The following is a 20,901-nucleotide window of genomic DNA, read 5'->3' as shown; positions in this document are numbered from 1 at the left end:
AGAGGGTGGGTGTGTGTAGAGGGTGAGTGTGTGTAGAGGGTGTGCGTGTGTGTAGAGGGTGAGTGTGTGTAGTGGGTGAGTGTGTGTAGTGGGTGTGTGTGTGTGTAGAGGGTGTGTGTGTGTAGAGGGTGAGTGTGTGTAGAGGGTGAGTGTGTGTAGAGGGTGAGTGTGTGTAGAGGGTGAGTGTGTGTAGAGGGTGAGTGTGTGTAGAGGGTGAGTGTGTGTAGAGGGTGTGTGTGTAGTGGGTGTGTGTGTGTAGAGGGTGTGTGTGTGAGGGTGTGTGTGTGTGTGGGGGGGGCAGTGACAAGTTAATGTGGGGAATTAAGAATTAGTTAATATTTAACCAGTTGTATTTGCTGCATATTTTATTATAGTTCTTGTTATTAATAAAAAGTAATTGCGTTTACATTCACAAACCTAGTGACTGTGATTATTGGGCAACTAAGATCCAAAGACTTCAGGAACTTTTCTATGAATGATTGGTTAACTCACTTGTGTTGTGACTCCAGGGATTGGAATTGACTGTGCACTAGCCCAGGGTGTCGTAACAGCAGCTACCCCGTCGAGCCCCCTCAGAATCTTACATGTTTCAATTAGAGCACTTCTTATTTGACTGAACTCCAATGAGTATTGTCCAACCTTTCCTCATGACGCAAACCCCTTCATCCCAGGAATCGTCCTTGTGAATCTCCTCTGGGCTGCTTCACTGTAAGTATATACTTCCTTAAATAAGTAGACCAGAACCGTATGTTGTACTCTAGGTGTGGTCTCACCTATGCCCTGTACAGTTGTAGAAAGACTTCCATACTTTTCACCCCCTTTGTAATAAAAGTCAGCCTTCCTAATTACTTGCTGCATGGGTCTGCATGTTAACTTTCATGTACGAGGCCTCTCAGATCACTCTGCACCGTATCATTCTGTCGTCTCTCTCCATTTGAAGTCTGCCCTTGGGATCTTACCTGACATCTCATGGAGTGGTTGTTCATCTTTGTACCAGATGACGCTGGGCTGGGGTGTGCCACTGGCTCTGCAGTTCATATGGATGGAGTCACTGACGTTGACCGTGACATCGGTCAGGTTGACGAGCAGTTTCGGCCTCTCCTGAGCTGCAGGAAGGTTTAGAGCTTAGAATCAGGCAAAACCCGTACAGTGTGGCCTCGTGCTGAAGCACACGCATGGCTCCGAAGATTCCAACATGCTTCCACTCATAGCACATATCTTTAAATATTCATCCATGTGACGAGGGCGTTGCTGGCTAGGCCAGCATTTATTACCCATTACTAACTGCCCTTTGCAGTGTTTTCCTGACTGCAAGGGAGTTTTCGTTGTCAAATTTATTTCTTGGGACTGCCAACATTGACCATGCCTATCTGAAAAGCATTGGTAAACCACGTCGGGTAGAGCTTAAATTGTGCATGGGCCAGATTGGGAGAGATAGCAAGTTCTCTCCCCCGAAGGACATGAGTGAAATGGTTGTCAATAACAGTGTCCATAATGGAGAGGGAATTTTACTCTGCATCTAACTTTATGTTTTACCTGCCCTGTGACTGTTTAATGAGATAGTGTCGGGGGAGCAATTAATCTGTATTTAACCAGTGCTGCCCTTGGAGCCTGCACTCTTCCATCAAACACTTGCAGGATCAGGCAGCAGCTGCCTTTGCAAATGGATGTAAATTATCCTGAGGCACTGCTTCAAGAAAAGCAGAACCGTTTTCCCCAGTGCCTTTTGTCAGATACTTGTCCCTCAACCATTATCACAAAGGGAGATTATCTTGTCTATATTACATTGTTATTTGTGGGATTAAATTGACTGGCATGCGTCCCACCATTACAACACTTTAAAAGTACTTCATTGGCTGTGCTCTGTGCAAAGTTCTGAGGTCAGAAACGGGGCAAAATAAATGCAAATTATTTTTGCAGGTTAGTCCATTTTATAAGGATGCACCGTGTTTACGAGATGGTCACCTCCGTTCTTTATGTTTAGAGCACTCACCTCGCACTAAGATGTATTTCCTGTGGCAGTGTTTCTCCTCGGTTTTCTTATTCTGCACCTCGCACACATAATCTCCCTCGTCGTTCAGAGTAATGCTCGGGATCTGAAGCTCAAGCGCCACGCCTTTCATCTGTGAGTCCAGCGTCATCACTCCCTGCATCTCCTTGGCAAAGAGATGCATGCTCTTGCACTCCAGGACTGGGGGGTCTCCAAGCTCCCCTTCGAGGGCACTGGGCAGGAGCCGGTACCACCGCAGGTTCTCGTACGTGTAGTTGTCCGCATTGCAACGTAGTTTCATGTTCTCCCCTTCCACCGGGTTCTCCGAAGGCTGAAGTTCGATTCCAAACCCTTCTGGGATGCCTAGTGGGAAAGTGGGCAAGTTAATTCAGCCCCTTGATTGAATCCGAATGAGTCACTTTTGTCATCAAAGCCCCTCGGGGGAAATAGATGAATTTTCCTTTGAGAATCCTGAATAAGGAAGTGACGTCTGTTTCCCCTGGCAGCAACCAGTGAACGGTTAGTTAACAAAAGGGAGGGGGAAAAGGGGAATCTTCATTTTAATGTCGGGAGTTATGAAGATCTGGAATGCACTGCTGGAGAAGCCAGTGGAAGCGGATTCAATGCGGGGAGTTTGTGGCAGTGGCGCAGTGATATCTTCACTCGAGTAGTAATCCAGAGACCCAGAAATCCGGGTTCGAATCCCGGGGGTGAAATTTGAATTTTAAAAAAATCTGGAATTAAAAGTCTAATGATAAAAACGATTGTCGTGAAAACCCATCTGGTTCAGTAATGCCCTTTGGGGAAAGAAATCTGCCAACCTCACCATGTCTGGCCTGCACATGGGGCCTACCTGTGACTCCAGAGCCACAGCAATGTGGTTGACTCTTGGTCTAGCAAGCTACTCAGTTCAAGGGCGATCGGGGGGGGCTGGGCAGTAAATGCTGACCCAGCTCCACTCTCCAATCAGCAGGACCGTCTGGAGAGGGGCTTGAACCCTGAACCCTCTGATCGGAGGCGGGGATACCAGCAATTAGCCTGGAGTCTCAGATTTACGTGAAAGAGGTGCAGGCGAAGGCCATTCGGTCCCTTGAGCCTTCGATTGTGGCCTTAACTCCACTTTCCTGTGTGCCCCCGCCATGGCCCCTGTTTAAAATGTAAGTGATGCCTTTCCAACTCTCACCCAATGTCATTGATTAGCCCCCAGAAGCAACAGGCATGTCTGATTTGTTTTTCCTTTGACAGCCCAGTAGCTAAACCACTGCGCTACCATACCCACCTCAGCTTTAACTCCACAAAACTTGGTGCAGTTACAAATCTGGGCCACTGGGGGGGGGGTTGCTTGATGCTTGCGATATTTCTCTGATTGGTCAGTGACCCCCCCCCCCCCCCCCCCTCCCCCACCTTACTTCATTCGATTTACATCAGTCACGTTCTGTTACTCACTCGTCACATAGAAATAGATGACCCGGTCATCCCGTCCGACCTTATTGACAGCAGAACATTTGTACATGACGGAGATATTTGCAGCGAGGATCACCAGCTTGCTGACCGTCTGCCAGAGGAGGGAGAGAAAAGAGTCAGAGGAGTGGTGGGCGGACAACCAAAGCCCAAGCTAGGCAGTGCTGTGTCCAGACAGTGAATAGCCCAGAATGAAACAGCGTCAATCAGAAGGAGGCCAGTCAGCCTCTCGAGTCCGTTCTGTCATCCATTCAATGAGATTATGGCTGGTCTGTGATCGGACCCCATAAACCACCGTTGCCAATATCCCTTAATACTTCTGGTTAACAACATTTTTATCAAACTCAGACTTAAAATTAATAATTGACCGAACCTTAACTGTCAATTGCAGGAGACGATTCCAAACATCTATCACCCTTGAGGACTGTTTTCACACAGCGAGTGCAGCTCAGCTGAACCTCACTGCCCCACGAGGGTGGTGGAAGCAGAGGAGATGAATGATATCAAAATTAAATTGAATGGACACTTGAAGGAGATTCCCTTGCAGGGATATGCCGATATAAAAGGGGAAAGGGGCTGATTGGTTTGCTTTAGAAAGAGCTAGTATGGGCCTGATGGGTGGAATGGCCTTCTTCTGTTCTGTAAATTACTCTATGACCGTGCTGGACTGCAGGAGTGCTGAAACATCATAGGGTAAGTAATGGAGAGGTGCAGCACTGTTGGAGAGACAGTACTGAAGGAGCACTGCACTGTTGGAGGGACAGTAGTGAGTGAGCTCTGCACTGTTGGAGGGACAGTAGTGAGTGAGCATTGCACTGTTGGAGGGACAGTAATGAGGGAGCACTGCACTGTTGGAGAGACAGTACTGAGTGAGCACTGCACTGTTGGAGAGACAGTACTGAGTGAGCACTGCACTGTTGGAGGGACAGTAGTGAGTGAACACTGCACTGTCGGAGGGACAGTAATGAGGGAGCACTGCACTGTTGGAGAGACAGTACCGAGTGAGCACTGCACTGTTGGAGAGAGAGAGTACTGAGTGAGCATTGCACTGTTGGAGGGACAGTAGTGAGTGAACACTGCACTGTTGGAGGGACAGTAATGAGGGAGCACTGCACTGCTGGAGGGACAGTAATAAGGGAGCACTGCACTGTTGGAGGGACTAACCGAGGGAGTGCAGCACTGTTGCAGGGACAGTACTGAGTGAGCACTGCACTGTTGGAGAAATCGTACTGAGTGAGTGCTGCACTGTTGGAGAGACAGTACTGAGGGAGTGCTGCACTGTTGGAGAGACAGTACTGAGGGAGTGCTGCACTGTTGGAGGGACAGTACTGAGTGAGCACTGCACTGTTGGAGGGACAGTAATAAGGGAGTGCTGCACTGTTGGAGAGAGAGTAATGAGGGAGTGCTGCACTATTGGAGAGAAAATACTGAGAAAGCACTGCACTGTTGGATGGACAGTAATGAGGGAGCACTGCACTGTTGGAGAGACAGTACTGAGGGAGTGCTGCACTGTTGGAGAGAGAGTAATGAGGGAGCACTGCACTGTTGGAGAGACAGTACTGAGGGAGTGCTGCACTGTTGGAGAGACAGTACTGAGGGAGTGCTGCACTGTTGGAGGGACAGTACTGAGTGAGCACTGCACTGTTGGAGAGACAGTACTGAGGGAGTGCTGCACTGTTGGAGAGACAGTACTGAGGGAGTGCTGCACTGTTGGAGGGACAGTACTGAGTGAGCACTGCACTGTTGGAGAGACAGTACTGAGGGAGTGCTGCACTGTTGGAGAGAGAGTAATGAGGGAGCACTGCACTGTTGGAGAGACAGTACTGAGGGAGCACTGCACTGTTGGAGAGACAGTACTGAGGGAGCACTGCACTGTTGGAGAGACAGTACTGAGGGAGTGCTGCACTGTTGGAGGGACAGTACTGAGTGAGCACTGCACTGTTGGAGAGACAGTACTGAGGGAGTGCTGCACTGTTGGAGAGAGAGTAATGAGGGAGCACTGCACTGTTGGAGAGACAGTACTGAGGGAGTGCTGCACTGTTGGAGAGACAGTACTGAGGGAGTGCTGCACTGTTGGAGGGACAGTACTGAGTGAGCACTGCACTGTTGGAGAGACAGTACTGAGGGAGTGCTGCACTGTTGGAGAGACAGTACTGAGGGAGTGCTGCACTGTTGGAGGGACAGTACTGAGTGAGCACTGCACTGTTGGAGAGACAGTACTGAGGGAGTGCTGCACTGTTGGATAGAGAGTAATGAGGGAGCACTGCACTGTTGGAGAGACAGTACTGAGGGAGCTCTGCACTGTTGGAGAGACAGTACTGAGGGAGTGCTGCACTGTTGGAGAGAGAGTAATGAGGGAGTGCTGCACTGTTGGGGAGACAGTAATGAGGGAGTGCTGCACTGTTGGAGAGACAGTACTGAGGGAGTGCTGCACTGTTGGAGAGACAGTACTGAGGGAGCACTGCACTGTTGGAGAGACAGTACTGAGTGAGCACTGCACTGTTGGAGCGACAGTACTGAGGGAGTGCTGCACTGTTGGAGAGACAGTACTGAGGGAGTGCTGCACTGTTGGAGAGACAGTACTGAGGGAGCACTGCACTGTTGGAGAGATGGTACTGAGGGAGTGCTGCACTGTTGGAGGGACCGTACTGAGTGAGCACTGCACTGTTGGAGAGACAGTACTGTGGGAGCACTGCACTGTTGGATGGACAGTAATGAGGGAGCACTGCACTGTTGGAGAGACAGTACTGAGGGAGCACTGCACTGTTGGATGGACAGTAATGAGGGAGCACTGCACTGTTGGAGAGACAGTACTGAGGGAGTGCTGCACTGTTGGAGAGAGAGTAATGAGGGAGTGCTGCACTGTTGGAGAGACAGTACTGAGGGAGTGCTGCACTGTTGGAGAGAGAGTAATGTGGGAGCACTGCACTGTTGAGGAGACAGTACTGAGGGAGTGCTGCACTGTTGGAGAGAGAGTAATGAGGGAGTGCTGCACTGTTGGAGAGACAGTACTGAGGGAGCACTGTACTGTTGGAGAGACAGTACTGAGGGAGCACTGCACTGTTGGAGAGACAGTACTGAGGGAGCACTGCACTGTTGGAGCGACAGTACTGAGGGAGTGCTGCACTGTTGGAGTGACAGTTCTGAGGGAGTGCTGCACTGTTGGAGAGACAGTACTGAGGGATTGCTGCACTGTTGGAGAGACAGTACTGAAGGAGTGCTGCACTGTTGGAGGGACAGTACTGAGAGAGCACTGCACTGTTGGAGGGACAGTACTGAGGGAGCACTGCACTGTTGGAGAGACAGTACTGAGGGATTGCTGCACTGTTGGAGAGACAGTACTGAGGGATTGCTGCACTGTTGGAGAGACAGTACTGAAGGAGTGCTGCACTGTTGGAGGGACAGTACTGAGGGAGCACTGCACTGTTGGAGAGACAGTACTGAGGGAGTGCTGCACTGTTGGAGAGAGAGTAATGAGGGAGCACTGCACTGTTGGAGGGACAGTACTGAGGGATTACTGCACTGAACAGCAGAGGTAGGGTTATTGAATATTTTTAAGGCTGGATTAGAAGTATTTTCGTTTGACAAGAAAGCTAAAGAGTGAAGGGGGTAGACAGGGAACTAGAGTTGAGGCCACAATCAAGTCATCCATGATCTTATCAAATGGCGGAGAGGCTAATGTGGCTGAATAGCTTAGTCCTGCTCCTCATTTGTATGCACTGTTGGCGGGACAGTAATGAGGGCGACCTCCACTGTTGGAGAGAAAGTACTGAGTTCAAATCCCTCCAAACCCCTACCCCTCCCTATCTCTGTCATCTCCTTCAGCTCTCGTTGTGTTCTCTGCATTCCTCTAATTCTGGTCTCTTTCCTCATCCTCAATACTAATTGTTCCAAATGGTGGCTGTGCCTTTAGCTCTGGAATTCCCTCCTTAAACCATTAAACCATTCTCTCCTTAAAAGATCCCTCTTTGATCAAGCTTTTGTTCACTTACCCTATTATCTCTTTGTGTGACTTAGTGTCAAATTTTGTTTGATAATGCGCCTGTGAAGTGCGATGGGATGGTCTACTCCATTGAAGGCACAATATAAATACAAGTTATTGCTGACTGTTAAGTGGGTGGCTACCTTGTTTCTCCCCTCCAGGATCTCTGTGCTTGTCTCAATGCTCTCTATCCTGTTGACAGCGTTCCCTGTTGAGATGTTCGACCAGTTTCGGCACTCGGGGGTCCTATCCCGAGGTCGACGCACCATGGTCGCGCGACGACCCCTGAGGTTGTGAGGGAAACAAGCATAAAGGTTAAATCTATCAGACACGAGAGGACTGAGGGCTGACTTGACGGAGGTCTTTGAAATTATGAAAGGGTTTGATAAGATTAGATGTGGATGTAGACAGGATGTTTCCCGAAAGGGAATTCTGGAGAAACATCTTCACCCAGAGAGTGATGAGAATGTAGGGTTTGCTACTGATTGGAAAGTTCTCCTTAACAAGGAGTCATTCAGGTAAATAGTAGAGAAACATCTGAGGGAGACAAGTGAACAGCAGGGAGAAGGGATTAGTAGACTATATTGAGATGAAAAAGGGTAGAAGGAGGCTCAGGTGGAGTGTAAGCACCAGCTTGGGTAAGTTTCTGTATTGTCCATTTAATTGATTTTCCAATGAAATATCCACCCGAGAGTGGAGTCAAAATTCACAGATGTCCCCTTTATGCACTGTGGGTATTCAGTCCTAATACTGGTGAGAGTGATGGATCCTCTGAGGAGGGCAATCAGAGCAAAGTCCAATGCACCACAGGTGGCTCAGCTTTACAGGGTTGGGGAGGGATGATAAAGGTCAGAAAAGCAATAGTGATGGGGTAGTCTGTCGTTAATGGATCACAGGTATGATTCTGAGATGGCACGTTGCCTTCTTGGTGCCAGGCTCTAGGATGGCATTCAGTGGCTGCAGAGCATTCTTTGGGGGGGGGGGGAAGGTGTAGGGAGGGCTGGAGGGGGGGGGGGGGGCGAGGGTAAGGGGGGCACCAAGTAGTGTTCCATATCGGTACCATATCGAAAACTAAAATGACATCCAATGTGCTTGTGACAGAGGAAACATTCCCTCCTCATTCTTCTCGAGCTGTCACAGTCTTTGACCACGCCATCCTCTTCCAAAGCCTCTCCACTGCCACCCAGCTGGACGGGACTGCAGTCGCCTGGTTCTGGTCTTATCGATCTGCTCACAGCTAGAGCATCGTGTCATCAATGGCCTGGTTCCCATTGCTGCACTATTACACTTGGTATCTTCAAGGATTTATTTTTACATCTATTCTCTTTCTCCTCTACATGCTGCCCTTTGGTAGCATCAACTAAAAGCTCAGCATTTTCCTATCTCCTCTGGCGACACCCAGCTCCACCTCACCACCACCTACCTCGACTCCTCCACTGTTGCTAAATTGTCAGACTGCACGTCTGACCTCCAGAGCTGGGCGGGCAGAACGATCCTCCAGTTAAACATTGGGAACACTGAAGCCAACGGCTTTAGTCCCTGCGGCTAAATACATTCCCCAGCTATCAACTCCATCCCACTCTCTGGCAACTGTCTGAGGCTCAACCAGGTTGCTCGCAACCTCGGTGACATGTTTGACTCTGAGATGAGATTGCAGCCACCGCTGACACCAAGACTGCTGACTTCCCCCTCTCTGCTATTGCCCTGGCTCCACAGCTGCCTCGGCTCTTCTGCTGAAACCTTCATCCATGCCTTTCTTACTCCAGATGTGACTATTCGACCAGAGGCCACTCTCTCCCATTGTAACCTCCTCCATCCCTATATTCCTCCAAGACATTTGCTGAGGCATTCGCAACAACCTTCAGCCAGAAGTGCCGAGCGGATGATCCACCTCGGTCTCCTCCGGGGGGTCCCCAGCATCACAGACGTCCGTCTTCAGCCAATTCGATTCACCCCACGTGATATCAAGACAAGGCTGAAGGCACTGGACACTGCAAAGGCCGTGGGCCCCCGACAATATTCCGGCAATAGCCCATTACAGGCTGAGAAGCACCTGAGGATCTTTGATTACCTTAGAGGTGTTATATAAATGCAAGTTGTTTTTGTTGATGGGCTGAGCACATGGAAGACACCAGAGCTACAAAACCACAGCTATGCCTTCGAAAAGAGAAGGAATTCCCGCGTAAAGAGTTTTCAGACAGGACAGGGTGCAACATAAAATATAGCGGGAGGGGAGGTTGTCATATTGCATTTTTAAAAATTCAAACTGTGAGGAGGGAGGATCTGTCAGAAGATTCACCCAATGGGGGTCACACGTGTTGAACTAAAGAATAAGAAAGGGCAATCACCTTGCCGGGAGTGTGTTATAGACGGCCAAACAGTCAGTGGGAGACAAATATGTCAATAGGCAAATTGCCGTTAAGGTCAGAAACAATAGAATCATAGATCACAGTGCACAAGGAGGCCATTCAGCCCTTCAAGTCTGCACTGACCCTCTGAAAGAGCACCTTACTTCAGGCCCCCACCCTATCCCCGTAACCCAGTAACCCCACCGACCCTTTGGGACACTAAGGGGCAATTTAGCATGGCCACTTCACCTAACCTGCACATCTTTGGACTGTGGGAGGAAACCGGAGTACCCGGAGGAAACCCACGCAGACACAGGGAGAACGTGCAAACTCCACAAAGTCACCCAAGGTTGTAATTGAACCCGGGTCCCTGGCACTATTAGGCAGCAGTGCTAACCACTGTGCCACCCGTAATAGAATGATGACAGTAGAGGATTTCAACTACCCTAACAATAGCTGGGCTAAAACCTGTGTAAAAATTATAGAAGGCACACAACTCTTCAAGTGTTTTTGGGAGAGCATGCCATTAGGTAGGAAACCCAACAAAACGTTCAGTTCTGGACATTGTTTTAAGGAATGAAGCTGGGCAAGTGGAAGGGATATCAAAGGGAGAGCCTTTTGGTAATAGTGATCATAAATCAGTTAGATTTAGAGTAATTATGGAATAGGCCAAAGAGGAAAAGTTTTAAATTGGGGGAAGGTTAATTTTACAAAGCTGAGATGTGAATTGGCAAAGTTAAGATAGAGACAGCTATCTGAAGGTGAATCAGTGTCAGAGCAGTCAGATTATTCAAGGAGGAGGTAGAGGATTCAGAACAGATATGTTCTCAGATGCAGAGTGAAGGATTCACAAATCCTGAGAGTCCAAAGATCAAACAGACTTGGATAAGACAAAAAAGCAGATGCTGATTTCAGATATTGAGTGCTTGAGACTACAGGAAACCTTGAGGAGCACAGAGAGGGCAGGGGTGAAATTATAAAGGAAATTAGGATAGCAAAAAGAGGGTGTGAAGAAGTATTGGCAAGTAAGATCAAGAAATGCCCCAAAATATTTTGCAAATATACGAAGTGCAAAAGGATAATAAGGAAAGAGTAGGGCCAAGAAGACAACTTACGTGTTGAGGTGGGAGACGTGAGCATGAGGATTGGAAAACTGCCAGTGTAACACCTTTATTCAAAAAAGGAGGGAGACAAAAAGCAAGTAACTATAGACCAGTTAGCTTAACTTCTGTCATTGGGAAAATGTTAGAGTCCATTATAAAGGATGTAAGAACAGAGCATTTAGAAATACATAATATAATCAAACAGAGTCAGCATGGCTTTGTGAAGTGGAAATCATGCCTGACAAATCTATTAGAATTCTTTGAGGTGGTAACGTGCAGGATAGATGAAAGGGAACCAGTAGATGTAATATACTTGGATTTCCAAAAAGCTTTTGTTAAGGTACCACACAAAACGCTATTTAATAAAATAAGAGCCCATGATGTTGGGGGTAATATATTAGCATGGGTAGAGGATTGGCTAACTGATAGAAGACAGAGAGATGGGATAAGAGGAGCTTTTTCAGGTGGCAGCCTCGAAATAGTGAAGTGCCACAGAATCACAATTATTCACAATATATATTAATGACTTGGAAGTGAATGAAATGTTGCCAAGAGTGCCGAGGACACAATAATAATTGGGGCGGCAAATGGTGAGGATGACACAGAGAGTCTACAGAGGGATGTAGACAGATTAGGTGAGTGGACAAAAACTTGGCAGATGGAATATAATGCAGGAAAATATGAAGTTATGCACTTTGGTAGGTAGAATAAAGGAGCTGAATATTATTTAAATGGAGAAAGGCTGCAGGAAGCTGCAGCACAGAGGGAGCTGGGGCATAAATCACAAAAAGCTAACATGCAGGTTCAATAGGTAATTGGGAAGGAAATGGAATGTTGGCCTTTATTTAAAAGGGAATGGAGTATAAAAATAGGGAGTGCTGCGAAAACTATACAAGGCACTAGTTAGACCACACCTGGAATACAATGAACAATTTTGATCCCCTTATCTAAGGAAAGATATACTGACATTGGAGACATTCCAGAGAAGGTTCACCAGATTAATCCTGGGTATGGAGGGATTTTATTATGAGGTGGGGTTGAGTAGATTGGGTCTGTACTCATTGGTGTTTAGAAGAATGAGAGGTGACATTATTGAGACATAAAGAATTCTCAGGGGCTTGACAGGGTAAATGCTGAGAGGATGTTTCCTCTTGTGGGCGAGTCTAGGACCAGAGGGCAGAATCTCACAGCAAGGGGTCATCTATTTAAGGCGGAGGTGAGGAGGGATTTCTTCTCTCAGAGGGTGGCGAATCTGTGGAATTCTTTACCGCAGAGAGCTGTAGAGGCTGGGTTGTTAAGTATGTTCAAGGCTGAGATACAGATTTTTAATAAGCAAGTGAATCAAGGGTTATGGGAATAAGGCAGGAAACTGGAGTTGGGGATTATCAAAGCATGATCTCCTTGAATGGCGGAGCAGACTGGATGGGCAGAGTGGCCTACATCTGCTCCTACATCTTATGGTCTCTGGTCTTACGACTCTTAATGAATATTTGCACTTTTTTCACAGAAGAGGGGGTGATGCAGTCATTGTAGTTAAGAGGAAGAAGTGTAAAGAATTGGATTTGTTAAATGTAATGAGAGAGGAAATATTAAGGGGTTTATCACTTCTTAAAGTAAATAAATCTCCAGGCCTGTGTGCGAAGTATCCCAGGCTGGTAAAAGAAGCCAGGGAGGAGATGGCAGAGGCTCTGAATATCATCTTCCAATCCTCTCCAGTTGCAGGCAAGGTGAAGGAACACTGCTAACATTGCAACATTGTTTACAATGGAGGAAGTGATACTCCCAGTAATTCCAGGTCAATCAGCCGAACCTTGGAAAACATTCTGAGGGACGGTATAAATTGTTTAGAAAGGAATACCATGAAGGGTCAGCATGAAATTGTTCAGGGGAAGTTTGGCCTGACAAACTTGACTGAAGTTTTTGAGGTGCCAACAAGGATGATGGTAGTTCCGTTTGCTGTATTCTGAATGCATTTCAGCAAGACCTTCGACAAGGCCCCAGATGGCAGGCTGGTGAGGAAAACAAAAGCCATTGAAATTGGAAAGTTGGATCCAAAGTTGGCTCCGTGGCAGGAAGCAAAGGAATATGGGGCTGGATTCTCTGCTGACGCCGCACCTTTCGGGCGGCCCGACGCCGGAGTGGTTCACGCCACTCTGTCCCGCCGGGACCCCCCGCCCCGCCGGGTACGGGAGAATCCCACCCAAAGTATTCATTTAGAGCGCTACCTACATCCTCCTACTCCACACAAATCACCACTGTGGTCCTTAATGGGCCCTACTCATTCCCTAGTTATCCTTTTACCCTTAATACCCTTGTAAAACAACTTAGGATTTTCCTATATTTTACCTGCCAGTATCCTTTCATGTCCCCTTTTTGCTCTCTTAATTTCCTTTTTAAGTTTCCTCTTGCACATTCTATACGCCTCTAGGGCTTCTGCTGTTTTGAGCCCTAGATATCTGCCATAAACATCCCAATTTTCTCTTTATCCAATGCTGTGTATCCATTATTCAATGTTGTGGATACAAAACTGGTTGGTAGATAGGAAATAAAGGACCCGATTCTCCGGAAAGATTTCTAACTCTTGTAGCGAGCGGGGATTGCCGCGAGCTTCTCGGTGCTTGGCCCAGCGAGGCTGGCAACGCTAGTCAATGTTAATTGGTCCATGTAACGAGGCCTCAAGGGCTTCTCACCGCAAATGAAGGCTCTCCAGCTGATTCGCCTGCACTGCGCTCATCAGCTCCCCACTAACTAGGTCGAGCATCACTTAGTCAGCCAACCCTCGCCAGCACGCAACAATGGCGTCCAGGAGACCGGCCCCAAGATTCGGAGATGCAGACCTGGGAAAGCCCCTAGACGCTGTGCAGGCCAGGAGGGATGTCCTGTTCCCCCGAGGGTCCAGGAGGGCCAGTGCTGCCTGGGACAAGGTGGCGATGGCTGTGAGCTCGGGGAGTATGACCAGGAGGACTGGCCTCCAGTGCCAGAAAAAAAGGTCAACGACCTACACAGGGCAGCACGGGTGAGTAGACACCCATTCGGCATGTCCACATTAACCCTTACCAACTATTACAGATGCACCATAGAAAGCATCCTATCTGGCTGCATCACAGCCTGGTATGGCAACTGCTCGGCCCAGGACCGCAAGAAACGTCAGAGAGTCGTGAACACAGCCCAGTCCATCACACGAACCTGCCTCCCATCCATTGACTCCATCTACACCTCCCGCTGCCTGGGGAAAGCGGGCAGCATAATCAAAGATCCCTCCCATCCGGCTTACTCACTCTTCCAACTTCTTCCATCGGGCAGGAGATACAGAAGTCTGAGAACACGCACGAACAGACTCAAAAACAGCTTCTTCCCCACTGTCACCAGACTCCTAAATGACCCTCTTATGGACTGACCTCATTAACACTACACCCTGTATGCTTCATCCGATGCTAGTGCTTATGTAGTTACATTGTATGTGTTGTGTTGCCCTATAATGTATTTTCTTTAATTCCCTTTTCTTCTCATGTACTTAATGATCTGTTGAGCTGCTCGCAGAAAAATACTTTTCACTGTATCTCGGTACACGTGACAATAAACAAATCCAATCCAATCCAATCCACCAACGCCCTCCATCCCCCCCAGACCTTTCTACCCCCAAGCGAGCATCCACCCCCCCAACTCTCCATGCGACCCCAACCCTCCCCCAACCCCTCCCTCTTCAGACCCCCCAACCCTTCATTCACCTGCACTCCTTCCACCACTGTAAACCATGCGTGTGGCTGACGATGCCCTCTCTGTGCCCTTCTTCAAACAGTAGGCTCATAAAAGCAGATAACGTTCTCCTAAGGAAGAGTGTGCAGGAGTCCACTGCAGACTTTGATTCCATTATCAAACCTTTGACACCTATTTTAGCCTGAAGCAAAATGTAGTAATTGAAAAAACACATTTTAAGCAATGCTGGCAATGACCTGGGGAATCGAATGAATTATTCCAAACTGACTTGCATCGCCAAGACAGTTCTTGTGGACACAAGACACTGAAGGATGAGCTAATCCGTGATCTGACTTTCTGCAGACCAAGGATGATCATACATTGGATCAAACGGTCCAGTGTGTGAAGCAGGCCGAGCTTCGAGCGTTGGATGAGGCTAATATTCATGGTGACTGAGGCCTCACATGACTCTGAAATTGGGCAGGCCCACGGCAGTGGCCCCATCCATAGGAAGGCCCACCAAATCAACCGCAACTCTGTGCGGACGGCCACTTTGACATGTTCTTATTGTGAAAACCCAGCATAGACGCCAAGACTGGCTCGCTGGGGGCGCTGAATTCTTCCCGTCTAGTAAAACTGGACATTTCAAGCATTTCTGTAAATCCAGCAATATTAATTGCAGTTGAAGACCAGAAAGTATTTCGGAAACACATGCCTTCCAATCGATGGAAAGTCCAGAAAACGACAATCCTACAGTATTCCTAAGGGAAGTAGATAATTTTATCCAAACTACGGGTTAGTTGCCATCCAAGTTCAAGGCTTTATTACTTTTTAAAAAGTCAATACTGGAGAGGCTGTATCAGCCAATGAGCTTGACTGGCTTCAGCTGATTACTCTTTATCCATCAGACATCGAGTGGCAAGTTCCAGGCAACATAGACCTTCCAATCAATGGTAGGGTTATAGCTCCTCTTAGCGACAAGGAGAGATGGATCATTTATTCACTCGATGTTCTTTACACCCCTGTTGAGTGGCCATGTTGGCATATTTACAGGAATCCTAGAAAAAGCAGATGATGCGCATCAATTGAATGACTCACTGTCTTTCATTCAACAATCTTCAGCTGTTTATATAGAAGCAGTGAAAAATCAACCTTCAGAGGCTGAGGAAGTCTATACGCTCAGCAGTAAGTTCCTTTGATCCAGGGCAGACAAGGAAGTTATGAATCTCAGTTCTTCACGAAGTCAGGCCAGAGATGGAGGATACAGAAAGCACTGCAGCAGACGGTGACCATCCTCATGAAGACCTGCTGGACCTGAATTGGCTCTTTCTAGAGAGCGACGAGGAAGAAACCCTTGCATTACAGAGTGATCTCATAGTTAGAGTCCATAGAGGACCACACTGCTAAAGAGTTGGCATCTTCCCAGTGTGAGGGTCAGTTGTCAGACATACTTCAGTGCCAGCTGAAAGTCTTCTTTTACCCGAGCTGGCAGCCAGTGAACTTGCAGGATCCTGTAAGCAATCTTGCCCCAGGGTTGATTGACGACAGGAAATGTGTCTCATTACAGAAGATGAGGCTGTCTTGTCACCATATTCTTAGCAATTCTTCCCATTGCCTGTACTGGAGTAGCCTCTACAGAGAGAGGAGTGACTCCCTTACTGTTGCCTACAGAAAGTAGACAATCGCCCTAAAATATCATTGGGAAATCATCTCTTCTTCTTTTGCTGACATCTCACATGGAGTTGGTTGTTTTTCCTTCATCGTTTAAGTTCATTAATCCTCAATGCCTTTTCAGTCTTTGATACGGCAGTCCATGATACGGATGTGACAGTTTTCCCTGGCGTTGAAGATCATTATTCTTCAGAAGATCTTTCACCTTGTGTGCTTCGAGTGAGCCACACTTTCCTCCGAGTGTCCTGGGTTCTTCTCCTCTCAGACCAGTGAGTCCAAAGGTTGATTCTCTTCAGTCATCTCTTTTGGATGGGTCTTTCGTTGAAACGTCTTTGTTGTTAATGCCGTTTGGTCGCTCTGAAAAATATACTCGGCTTCCCAGCTGTTCTGACAGCATTGCTGCTAATTGGCTGCCCTATTCTGCAGACGATGATGTCGTACCAGATGCAGAATCTCATGTCTCCAAGGCCATCTTCCCCTGAGGGCCAAGAACACCCTGGGAGATTGAAGCACCCAGAACTGTGACTTGGGGAGGGGAAGAGTGGGAGTTGGGGTTGAGGAGCACCTGTAGTTTGTACAAAGGAAGTTAGAGAAATGTAATGTAAAATAGCTAAAGACAATTTGGCGTTGTTGCTAAAAGGTAGGATAGCATACCTTTTTAACATAGATTTAGAGCACCCAATTCATTTTTTCCAATTAAGTGGCAACTTAACATGACAAATCCACCTACCCTGCACATCTTTGGGTTGTGGGGGCGAAACCCACGCAAACACGGGGAGAATGTGCAAACTCCACACGGACAGAGACCCAGAGCCGGGATCGAACCTGGGACCTCGGCACCATGAGACAGTAGTGCTAACTACTGCGCCACCCCTGTTGGAAAGCATACTTGGGAGAGGTGTACAAAGGGTTAGCAGATGGGATATGCTAAATCTGATAATGTACCACTGACACTAGTCAGTTAAGTGTTAAGTCTTTCTGTCTCTATTTCTTTCTCTCGCTCTCTCGCTCTCTCTCTCTCTCACGCGAGAGAGGTTGGAATCATGCAAAGAACAAAGAAAAGTACAGCACAGGGACAGGCCCTTCAGCCCTCCAAGCCTGCGCGACCATGCTGTCCATCTAAACTAAAATCTTCTACACTTCCTGGGTCCGTATCCCTCTATTCCCATCCTATTCATGTATTTGTCAAGATGCCCCTTAAATGTCACTATCGTCCCTGCTTCCACCACCTCCGCCGTCAGCGAGTTCCTGGCACCCACTCCCCTCTGTGTAAAAAACTTACCTCGTACATCTACTCTAAACCTTGCCCCTCTCACCTTAAACCTATGCCCCCTAGTAATTGACCACTCTACCCTTAAAGAAAAGTCTCTGACTATCCACTCTGTCTATGCCCCTCATAATTTTGTGGACCTCTATCAGGTCGCCCCTCAACCTCCGTCGTTCCAGTGAGAACAAACCAAGTTTATTCAACCTCTCCTCATAGCTAATGCCCTCCATACCAGGCAGCATCCTGATAAATCTCTTCTGCACCCTTCACATCCTTCTGGTAGTGTGGCGACCAGAATTGAACACTATATTCCAAGCGTGGCCTAACTAAAGTTCTATACAGCTGCAACATGACTTGCCAATTTTTATACTCAATGTCCCGGCCAATGAAGTCAAGCATGCCGTATGCCTTCTTGACTACCTTCTCCACCTGTGTTGCCCCTTTTAGTGACCTGTAGACCTGTAAACATAGATCTCTCTGACTGTCAATACTCTTGAGGGTTCTACCATTCACTGTATATTCCCTACCTGTATTAGACCTTCCAAAATGCATTCCCTCACATTTGTCCGGATTAAACTCCATCTGCCATCTCTCCGCCCAAGTCTCCAAACAATCTAAATCCTGCTGTATCCTCTGACAGTCCTCATCGCTATCCGAAATTCCACCAACCTTTGTGTCGTCCGCAAACTTACTAATCATACCAGTTACATTTTCCTCCAAATAGTTTATATATACTATGAACAACAAAGGTCCCAGCCAATTCGCCAATGACTGAACCCTGTGGAACACCACTAGTCACAGCCCTCCAATCAGAAAAGCACCCTTCCATTGCTACTCTCTGCCTTCTATGACCTAGCCAGTTCTGTATCCATCTTGCCAGCTCATCTCTGATTCGGTGTGACTTCACCTTTTGTACCAGTCTGCCATGAGGGACCTTGTCAAAGGCCTTACTGAAGTCCATATAGACAACATCCACTGCCCTACCTGCATCAATCATCTTTGTGACCTCCTCGAAAAACTCTATCATGTTAGTGAGACACAACCTCCCCTTCACAAAACCGTGCTGCCTCTCGCTAATACATCCACTTGCTTCCAAATGGGAGTTGATCCTGTCTCGAAGAATTCTCTCCAGTAATTTCCCTACCACTGATGTAAGGCTCACCAGCCTGTAGTTCCCTGGATTATCCTTGCTACCCTTCTTAAACAAAGGAACAACATTGGCTATTCTCCAGTCCTCCGGGACATCACCTGAAGACAGTGAGGATCCAAAGATTTCTGTCAAGGCCTCAGCAATTTCCTCTCTTGCCTCCTTCAGTATTCTGGGGTGGATCCCATCAGGCCCTGGGGACTGATCCACTTTAATATTTTTCAAGACGCCCAACACCTCTTCTTTTTGGATCTCAATGTGACCCAAGCTATCTACACACCCTTCTCCAGACTCAACATCCACCAATTCCTTCTCTTTGGTGAATACTGATGCACAGTATTCATTTAGTACCTTGTCCATTTCCTTTGGTTTCACACATAGATTCCCTCCCCTGTCCTTCAGTGGACCAACCTTTTCCCTGGCTACCCTCTTGCTTTTTATGTATGTGTAAAAAGCCTTGGGATTTTCCTTAACCCTATTTGCCAATGACTTTCCGTGACCCCTTTTAGCCCTCTTGACTCCTTGCTTAAGTTCCTTCCTACTTTCCTTATATTCCACACAGGCTTTGTCTGTTCCCAGCCTTCTAGCCCTGACAAATGCCTCCTTTTTCTTTTTGACAAGGCCTACAATATCTCTCGTTATCCAAGGTTCCCGAAATATGCCATATTTATCTTTCTTCCTCATAGGAACATGCCGGTCCTGAATTCCTTTCAACTGACATTTGAAAGCCTCCCACAAGTCAGATGTTGATTTACCCTCAAACATTCACCCCCAATGTAGGTTCCTCAGTTCCTGCCTAATATTGTTATAATTAGCCTTTCCCCAATTTAGCACATTCACCCTAGGACCACTCTTATCCTTGTCCACCAGCATTTAAAAACTTACTGAATTGTGGTCACTGTTCCCGAAATGCTGCCCTACTGAAACTTCTACCACCTGGCCGGGCTCATTCCCCAATACCAGGTCCAGTACAGCCCCTTCCCTAGTTGGACTATCGACATATTGTTTTAAGAAGCCCTCCTGGATGCTCCTTACAAACTCTGCCCCGTCTAAGCCCCTGGCACTAAGTGAGTCCCAGTCAATATTGGGGAAGTTGAAGTCTCCCATCACCACAACCCTGTTGCTTTTACTCCTTTCCAAAATCTGTCTACCTATCTGTTCCTCTATCTCCCACTGGCTGTTGGGTGGCCTGTAGTAGACCCGCAACATTGTGACTGCACCCTTCTTATTCCTGATCTCTACCCATATAGCTTCGCTGCCCTCTGAGGTATCCTCCCATAGTACAGCTGTGATATTCTCCCGAACCAGTAGTGCAACTCCTCCAACCCTTTTACATCCCCCTCTATCCCGCCTGAAACATCTAAATCCTGGACCGTTTAGCTGCCAATCCTGTCCTTCCCTCAACCAGGTCTCTTTAATGGCAACAACATCATAGTTCCAAGTACTAATCCAAACTCTAAGTTCATCTGCTTTACCAGTTATACTTCTTGTATTAAAACATATGCACTTCAGGCCGCCACTCCCTCTGTTTTCAGCAACATCTCCCTGTCTGCTCTTCATCAGAGCCATAGTGGCCCTATTTCCTAGTTCTCCCTCAATCTTTTCACCTTCTGTCCTATTGCTCCGGTACCCACCCCCCTGCCATACTAATTTAAACCCTCCCGTGTGACACTAGCAAACCTCGTGGCCAGGATATTTATGCCTCTCCACTTTAGATGCAACCCGTCCTTCTTATACAGGTCACACCTGCCCCAGAAGAGCGCTATGTGCCTACCCTGTAACCTGTTTTGATGCTTTACTAATAAACAAGTGTGAAGTAGATCTCAGAGTATGTCTACAGTCTGTCTAAGGACCAGGTCCCAGTCCTAGCATCCAAGACAGAAGGTCTCAATCTCAGGACAATATGTGGGCCTGACTGATTTGATTTGATTTATTATTGTTGAAAAGTATTGTTTCTTGCATGCTGTACAAACAATGCATACCGTACATAGGGAAGGAAGGAGAAACTGCAGAATATAATGTTACAGTTATAGCTGGGGTGTAGAGAAGAGATCAACTTAATACGAGGTAGGTCCATTCAAAAGTCTGATGGCAGTAGGGAAGAACATAGAACATTACAGCGCAGTACAGGCCCTTCGGCCCTCGATGTTGCGCCGACTTGTGAAACCACTCTAAAGCCCATCTACACTATTCCCTTATCATCCATATGTCTATCCAATGACCATTTGAATGCCCT

General features: G+C 47.5%; 1 protein-coding gene across 1 annotated transcript in view; it reads right to left on the bottom strand.

Moving 5' to 3' along the window:
* Positions 1-20,901, bottom strand: part of flt4 (fms related receptor tyrosine kinase 4) — a 620,139-nt gene that overhangs the window by 82,150 nt on the left and 517,088 nt on the right. Inside the window, exons 11-14 of the mRNA XM_072512680.1 lie at positions 7,577-7,718; positions 3,437-3,545; positions 1,994-2,353; positions 960-1,106 (exon numbers count right to left, since the gene is read on the bottom strand). Of these exons, the coding sequence (XP_072368781.1) occupies positions 960-1,106; positions 1,994-2,353; positions 3,437-3,545; positions 7,577-7,718 (758 nt within the window). The remainder of the gene's footprint in view (positions 1-959; positions 1,107-1,993; positions 2,354-3,436; positions 3,546-7,576; positions 7,719-20,901) is intronic.

This window comes from Scyliorhinus torazame, chromosome 7 (assembly GCF_047496885.1).
Source record: "Scyliorhinus torazame isolate Kashiwa2021f chromosome 7, sScyTor2.1, whole genome shotgun sequence".
In the NCBI taxonomy this organism is placed as follows: Eukaryota; Metazoa; Chordata; class Chondrichthyes; order Carcharhiniformes; family Scyliorhinidae; genus Scyliorhinus; species Scyliorhinus torazame.
This window is presented reverse-complemented; position numbering and strand designations above follow the sequence as displayed.